The 8,218-nt window shown below is 44.5% G+C and overlaps 1 protein-coding gene and 1 pseudogene across 1 annotated transcript in view; both read left to right on the forward strand.

The window, feature by feature from the left end:
* Hint1 (histidine triad nucleotide binding protein 1) overlaps positions 1-2,035 on the forward strand; it is a 4,310-nt gene extending 2,275 nt beyond the window's left edge. The window contains exons 2-3 of the mRNA XM_021177302.2: positions 1,379-1,483; positions 1,724-2,035. Coding sequence (XP_021032961.1) covers positions 1,379-1,483; positions 1,724-1,888 — 270 coding nt within the window. The 3' untranslated portion in view covers positions 1,889-2,035. The remainder of the gene's footprint in view (positions 1-1,378; positions 1,484-1,723) is intronic.
* Positions 2,036-6,920: 4,885 nt separating this feature from the next.
* On the forward strand, positions 6,921-7,967 carry LOC110306036 (annotated as a pseudogene).
* The last annotated feature ends 251 nt before the right edge of the window (positions 7,968-8,218 follow it).

Below are 8,218 nucleotides of genomic sequence, written 5' to 3' on the forward strand. Positions count from 1 at the left end.
AGAAACATGAAATAGGGGCTGGTGAGATGGCTCAGTGGGTAAGAGCACCCGACTGCTCTTCCAAGGTCCAGAGTTCAAATCCCAGCAACCACATGGTGGCTCACAACCATCCGTAACGAGATCTGGCGCCCTCTTCTGGAGTGTCTGAAGACAGCTACAGTATACTTACATATAATAAAAAAATAAATCTTTAAAAAAAAAAAAAAAAAAAAGAAACATGAAATATAGCCGGGCGTGGTGGCGCACGCCTTTAATCCCAGCACTCTGGAGGCAGAGGCAGGTGGATTTCTGAGTTCGAGGCCAGCCTGGTCTACAAAGTGAGTTCCAGGACAGCCAGGGCTATACAGAGAAACCCTGTCTCGAAAAACCAAAAGAAAAAAAAAAAATCTTACAGAATAAAGCGCTGGGTGGTGGTGGCACATCCAGCACTTGGGAGGCAGAGACAGGACAGTCTCTGAGTTTGAGGCCAGCCTGGTCTATAGAGTGAGTTCCAGGACAGACAGGGCTACACAGAGAAACCTTGTCTTGAAAAAAGAAGGAAAATATAACTTTTGAAAAAATGAGAGAGAGGGAGAGAGAATACAAGGATTATTGCACAGGGACTATCTATGGACAGTGTGGTTTGAGCCAGAGGACTTGAATGAGATCAGCCTGATAAGGCTGATGGGACTAAATTTTCCTCATTCATTGTTTCTGCTTTGTTGCTGTGAAGAGACATTAAGGGAACTCTTACAAAAGAAAACCTTCTTTTTTTTTTCCAAGACAGGGTTTCTCTGTGTAGCCCTGGCTGTCCTATGTCCTGGAACTTACTTTGCAGACCAGGCTGGCCTCAAACTCAGAAATCTGCCTGCCTCTGCCTTCCAAGTGCTGGGGCTAAAGGGTGTGCACCGCCACTGCTACCACCCAGCTAAAAGAAAACCTTTAATTGGGAACTTGCTTACAGTTTTAGAGGTGTAGTCCATTCTTACGGTGAGGAGCATGGGGGTGTGGGGGGAGAGAAAGAGCTATCATGAGCATGCTTGATGACTAAGCATTCAAATGTACAGGCCTGTGAGAACTATTAAGGCCCAGATGCAGTGTCAGTGTCTCAGAATGGCTGTCCTTAGTCACCCAGTCCAAACCACACTCCTCTGTGGTGACTGCCCCTCTCACCCTTTCATAATGTGTGTGACCACTAAGAATCACATCGATGCTTAGGCTCCGTCCTAAGCTAAGTTACGTGCAAAGGACTGTGAGGCCATGTCCATTGTGTACACATCTGTTTTCTTAGCCTCCCATTCAAACAGTGCTCACTGCTTGACAGAGAGTGTGTTTTTGTTTTAGCCTAGCAGGTGATAAACTAAAGCTTCTATTGTTTTGTTTTTTTTTTTTTCCCTAGTGTCTTGCTTTTCATGACATTTCCCCTCAAGCACCAACACACTTTCTGGTGATACCCAAGAAGCATATATCCCAGATTTCTGTAGCAGATGATGATGATGAAAGTGTAAGTCAATTTCTAACAATTTCTGTTTGTTTGTTTGTTTGTTTTCTCTATGTATCCCTGGCTGTCCTGGAATTTCCTATGTGGACCAGGCTGGCCTGGAACTCAAAGGAGACTGGCCTGTCTCCATCTCCTGAGTGTTGGGATTAAAGGCATGCTCCACCACCCCCAGCTTGATTGCTTGTTATTTAATGGCCAGCAGTGTACATTTTCCGTGTTTATGATTTTTTTTTTCTTTTACAGCTTCTAGGACATTTAATGATTGTTGGCAAGAAATGTGCTGCAGATCTGGGCCTGAAGCGCGGGTACCGGATGGTGGTGAATGAAGGTGCAGACGGGGGACAGTCTGTCTATCACATTCACCTCCACGTCCTTGGGGGTCGGCAGATGAACTGGCCTCCTGGTTAAAGCAGGTTGGGGATAAGTGTCCTTCTCTAAATAGTTGGCAAGCTCCAGTAAGTTAAATGGCACACGTAGTTCTGCCTGTATATGGAGAAATTGAAGAGATCATTTAAAATTCTGTGCCTAATAAAAGACATTGTTGCACATCTCTGAGTGGATTTGCTACTCTGGAATCTGTGTGGTGGAATGCTGAGGGTAGGGAATGCATAGAGGTTTCCCATCAGACTCAGGGCCACAAGAAGCCAGGCAAAGGATCTACCACTAAGATAGGCCCAGAGCTTTAAGTCCAGTACTCAGGAGACAGGCAAGTGGATCTCTGGGAATTCGGGCCAGGTTTGTCTACACAGTGAGACCCTGTGTCAAAAATAGAGATCGGCTCACAACCCAACTTTTTTTTTTTTTTTTTTTTTTTTTTAAGATATAAAGATGGTTTATATTTTTATGGGTCATGAAACAACCCAACTTTCTTACATTTTTTTTTTCAAGGAGACCCTGGCATTGAATACTGTGGTAGTTTAAGTGGTCTGTAATAAATTACAAAATTTTGATTTGAAATATCCTCTCAGGTTAAATTATTAATTCAGGAGATTTCCCCTCATACACACACACCCTTTTTTAATTTTTTTTTTTTTGAGATAATTCAGGCTAACCCTGGTTAGCTTGAAGCTCACTATGTAGACCAGGCTGGCCTCTAACACATAGGTGATTTTCCTGCCTCCCAAGGGTTGGGATTATTCTACCTCCTGGCCTTGAGTGTTTCTGGATAGATTAGGAAAACTGGCCTTTACATGAAACACTTTCTTTTTCCATTTTATGTTGTATTTAAAACATTTGTATAGATAACGCATCTTTTAAAGTGCCTTTCATGGTTTTTCCTCTCCCCTGTCATTTTCCTGGCTTTCTGTTCTATGTTGGGGAAGAGTTTTGGAAGGATCTATGGCATGGTTGAGAATGAAGCAGGGAGCACGAGGGAAGAGTCTGCTTTCTTCAGGAACACTTCCCATCCAGATGAACCGAGCCAGCATTAATACAGCTGGTAGATAACACTCATTGTCCTCCTCCTGCCCAGGACCTCTGCCTTCAATTGTCCTGGGACAGACACCCACACTTCATGTGGCATCCAGTCTCCAGGATAGCCCACAAGAATCTCGTCTGGTCTTCCCATTGTGTATTCAGATGTGGGCTGGCCTGAGAGATTATCAGTATGGCAGAAGGAAGGAAGGTAAGAGTTCTGAGGTTAGGTCTTAAAGGGTGATCTGGTCTACACTGTGGTCTCTGGGATGCCTTCTGCTGTAGATGAACATTTATATCCAACAAATTCCTTACCTCTGCTATGATGCTGTAGGGAGAAGGGGCTTTTGCTAAGTGACAGAGAGAAATAACTGGATTCTGACCTAACAAAAGGCTTTGTGTAGCTCCTTTGCCATGTGAAGACGAGTCTGAAGACTCCCATGTGTGACCCAAGGAGCCAGCCCTTACACGGTACTGAACTATGAGGAGTTGATGCCAGAAGCCACTCAGTTAATGGCACTTTACAGCATCTGGAACAAGCTATGTTGCTTGCTTGGGGGAAGCCAGCAGCTGTGGCTGAGGAACTTCTAGACCCCACTGGAAAAGCCTGGGCTGACAACAGAACTGTCAGTAACTAGCAGTCCCTGTGAGCAAATCACACTGACATGGGATCCCTGTGGGGCTGGAGTTACAAGTGGTTTTGAGCTGCCACGTGGGTGCTGGGAACCCAACTCTTGTCCTCTGAGAGTCGCAAGTGCTCTTTCCCACTGGGCCGACTTCAGTTTTATTGCAGTTTAGAAAAGAGACTTGTTTTGGTGCAAAAACAAACTTGTACTTAAGTATTACATCATGAGGCATCTGCCTAGAGCAGCATAAATGTACGGGACACTTGTAGCTTCTGAACCCCCTCCTATTTGAGAGAGTCCTTGCCCCTAAAAGAAGCTGCTGAGGAGACCAGTAAGAACTTGCTGCTTTGCCCAGCTGGGATGCAAGCCCTTGACTCAGGCTCTGCCAATCAGATGCACTTATCTGGGATTTTGAATCTGAAACTAATGACACAGGAACAAGGACAGTGGACACTTCATCCTGGTGTCCGTGGCAGCAGCTTCCAGTTGGCAGGCACAATGATGTCTGTGTTGTGAACCCTCGGATCCAGTGCTGAATGCCAGGGAAGACAACAGTGCAGGCTGGGTCCTTTGTTTGGTAATAGCGGAGTGTTCTGCTCACTGGCTCTCTGGCAGTTTTTCTGCATAACTTGTTTTTATTCCTGCTTATTCCCTGAATTAACCTGTGAGCTATTCATTAAGCATTGTTTCACAAAGGTAACTGACAAGTTAGTGGAATCCTAGAAAGTGAGATGGCCTGGTAAAGAATGGAGACTGGCTGATTGTACTGGTTTGGGATTAAGGCAAGGAGAATCTAGTGAACATCAAGGGTAGTGGAGTTTCAGAGTCAGAGCCTGTGAAAAACAGCAAAGGAGAGGAGTAACTCATTTGTGTCAATTAAGGGCATGGCATTGAGCTTCCAAATGCAATCACCACAGTATTCTATAAAGGTTATGCCAAGAGAGACAGGGTTTCTAGTGTAGTCCTGGCTATCTTGGAACTCACAGACTCACCTGCCTCTGCCTCCCAAGTGCTAGGATTAAAGGTGTTCACCACCATACCTGGCCTGACTGCTGTTTTGTTGCTCAGGTTGTATGTGTACATATATTGTGTGTGGGTGTGTATAGGGGTGCAGGCATTTGTGCACGTGCTTGGAGGGCATGTGTCCTGCTCTGTCACTCTCTGCCTTAATCCCTTGAGACAGGATCTCTCGACCTAGAGCTAAACTTAAGGCCAGCAAACCCCAAGATCTTGTCTCCACCATTCACAGCTCTGGTTACAAGCACAAGAGGCTACCTCTGGTCTTGCCTGAGTGCAGGGGATTTAAACACACGACGTTATGCTGATGTAACAAGTGCTTTAACCCACTGAGCCATCTTTCCAGCCCCTGTATGTCGTTTCCCACTGTGCAACCCAGGTTAGCCCTGAATTCTGGATCCTATCTCGGACGACAAAGTGTATAGGCATTCACCACCATATCCAACTTTTATTATTATTCCTAATATTGCTGAAATTGTGTTTTGTGACAGGGTCTTATGTAGCTCAGGATGGCCAAAACTTGCTGTGTAGCAAGGATGACATGACTTTCTGATCCTTCTGTCTCCACTTCCTAAGTTCAGGGGTTAGCTGTATGAACCACATACCTAGCTTTCTTTGTTTTTTTGAGACAAGAACTCATATGGGGTTGGCCTTCAACTCAATACATAGTTGAGGATGGATGACCTAAACCTCTGGTCTTCCTGCCTTTATGTAAGTGCTGGGATTATAGGTGTGTGCCACCAAATCAATTTCGTATTGCTGAAATCTTCACAGTGACAATATCACAATTCTAAATATTAATTAGCTCACTTGTCAATTTAAAATCCAGGGACTTTCTGTGACTCTGCTGAACAACTTTGTAATAATGTTTTGTTTTGTTTTGAGACAGGGTTTCTCTGTGTAGCCTAGGCTGTCCTGGAATTCACTCTGTAGACTAAGCTGGTCTCCAACTCACCGAGATCCACCTGCTTCTGCCAAGGCAGTCTGCTAGGATTGAAAGCATGCCTTTGTAAGACATTTTGCAAAACACACCCCAGCAATGGAAGATCTGCAAAAGTGGCAAGTCCAACACAGTTGTGGGTTCTCAGTGCTGCCAAGTGCTGTTTGCTTAATCAACACATGTATAGAGTCTGCTAGAAAGCTAAAGCATTGATCAGGAAAGGGCGGCAGCTAAATATTTGGAATGAATTGTGCTAGAGAATTTGGCTGACAGACCGCCTTTGTGGGGAGAGAGGGAGGAAGAGGGCTAGGGGGAGAGAGACCAGAGGCCTCATGACTTTCTGCAGTAGGTAGCATGTGTGTGTTCATGTGTGTGCATGCGTGTGGAGGCCCGAGGCTGGTGTCAGGAATTTTCTTGGTGGGAGTTGTTGCTTCATCTAACCCCTCAGATTACGTGAGTGTCTGATAAACTGGTAAACCTTTAGCTATCAGGAGACCGTAACTAGCCACTGTGTCCCATGCCTGCACATCTATCAGGGAATCATAACTAGACACTGTGTCCCATGCCTGCACATCTATTAGGGAATTAAAACTAGCCACTGTGTCCCATGCCTGCACATCTATCAGGGAATCATAACTAGCCACTGTGTCCCATGCCTGCACATCTCTACTTTCAGCACTTTGAAGGCTGAGGCAGGAGGATTGAGAATTCAAGGCCAGCTTGGACTACATATGGAGATGCTGTCTCAAAGAAGAAGGGAAGGGATGAAAAGAATAAAAACAACACAGCGTTTGGAGAGGCGGTTCAGCAGATAAGAGCACAGGTTGTCCTTGCAGAAGACTTGGGTTCAGCTCACAACTGTCAGTAACTCCAGTTGTTTAGGATGGTGCCCCCTTCTGGTCTCCATAGTACCAGGCATTCACACAGATGCATATGCAGGTAAAACATGCATATACATAAAAATTTTAAGAAAATCTAAAAAATATTTTAAAAGCCAGGCAGTGGTGGCACACACCTTTAGTCTCAGCACTTAGGAGGCAGAGGCAGGAGGATCTCTGAGTTCAAGACCAGACTGGTCTACACAGGAGTTCCAGGACAGCCAAGGCTATTAAGCAAAGAAACCTTGTCTTGAAAAAAACAACACATGGAGGGACCCATGGCTCCAGCCGCATATATAGCAGAGCATGGCCTTGTAAGGCATCAATGGGAGAAGAGGTCCTTGGTCCTGTGATGGCTTGATACCCCAGTGTAGGGGAATGGTGAGGGCAAGGAGGCGGGAGTGGGTGGGTGGGGGAATACCCTTATAGAAGCAGGGGAATGAGGGATGGGGTAGGTGGTTTCTGGCAGCAGGGAAGGGGATAACATTTGAAATATGAATAAAGAAAATATTCAATAAAAAGAAAACAACAATGTTTCTTTTTTAAACAAAAAACTGGTCAGCATCATGAGCTCCATCCACACTGGGTATGACTTGTCAGCCTCTATGTTCTCTCCTGATGGAAGAGTTTTCCAAGTTGAATATGCCATGAAAACAGTAGTACAGCTATTGGGATCAGATGTAAAGATGGTGTTGTATTTGGGATAGAAAAACTAGTCCTTTCTAAACTTTATGAAGAAGGCTCCAATAAATGTCTTTTTAATGTTGATCGACATTGGAATGGCAGTTGCAGGTTTGTTGGCAGATGCTCGTTCACTAGCAGACATAGCAGGAGAAGAAGCATCCAACTTTAGGTCTAACTTTGGCTATAACATTCCTCTAAAACATCTCGCAGACAGAGTGGCCATGTGTGTGCACGCCTATACACTCTACAGTGCTGTTAGACCTTTTGGCTGCAGTTTCATGTTGGGGTCTTACAGTGCAAATGATGGTGCACAGCTCTATATGATCGACCCATCAGGCGCTTCATATGGCTACTGGGGCTGTGTGATTGGCAAAGCCAGGCAAGCTGCAAAGACAGACACAGAAAAGCTTCAGATGAAGGAAATGACTTGCGGTGACATAGTTAAAGAAGTTGCAAAAATAATTTACATAGTACACGATGAAGTTAAGGATAAAGCTTTTTTTTTTTTTTTTTAAACGGAAGCACTGTTCATATTAAACTAGTCACCTAGAGTGCTCTTTTCCACTGCTTTTCAAGAGTGTCTGTCACTGTAAGGAGACGGGAGAATACCCCCAAGTTCCCATTACTTTTCAACCTGGGCTGTTCTTTACCCACAATGGTGCTGTCTAAACAGNCGCCTGCCTCTGCCTCCCGAGTGCTGGGATTAAAGGCGTGCGCCACCACGCCCGGCTAAGTATAAAGCTTTTAAACTAGAGCTCAGCTGGGTTGGTGAATTTACTAAAGGAAGACATGAAATTGTTCCCAAACACATAAGAGAGGAAGCAGAGAGATATGCCAAGGAATCTTTGAAGGAAGAAGATGAATCAGATGATGACAATATGTAATATTTTCTTCACCATCCGCTGGTTTACATTTCTGTAACAGTTGCACATGGCTAGCACCATGGATGGATTATATATACCCACTGACTGATTTTCATTAAATTTTGTCTTATAAACATTGAAAAAAAACCCTACAAATTTAAAAATGGGCAAATGGCCAAAGTGTTTTAGGGCATTGAAAATACTGTGAAAATATCAGGGTGGGTTGATTTAAGAACACATACATCACAACCCATGGAATGTACATGGCCCTGACTCACACAACAAACACCAACAATAAGAGTAAGCATACAGTAACC

This window comes from Mus caroli, chromosome 11, assembly GCF_900094665.2.
Source record: "Mus caroli chromosome 11, CAROLI_EIJ_v1.1, whole genome shotgun sequence".
Taxonomy (NCBI): Eukaryota; Metazoa; Chordata; class Mammalia; order Rodentia; family Muridae; genus Mus; species Mus caroli.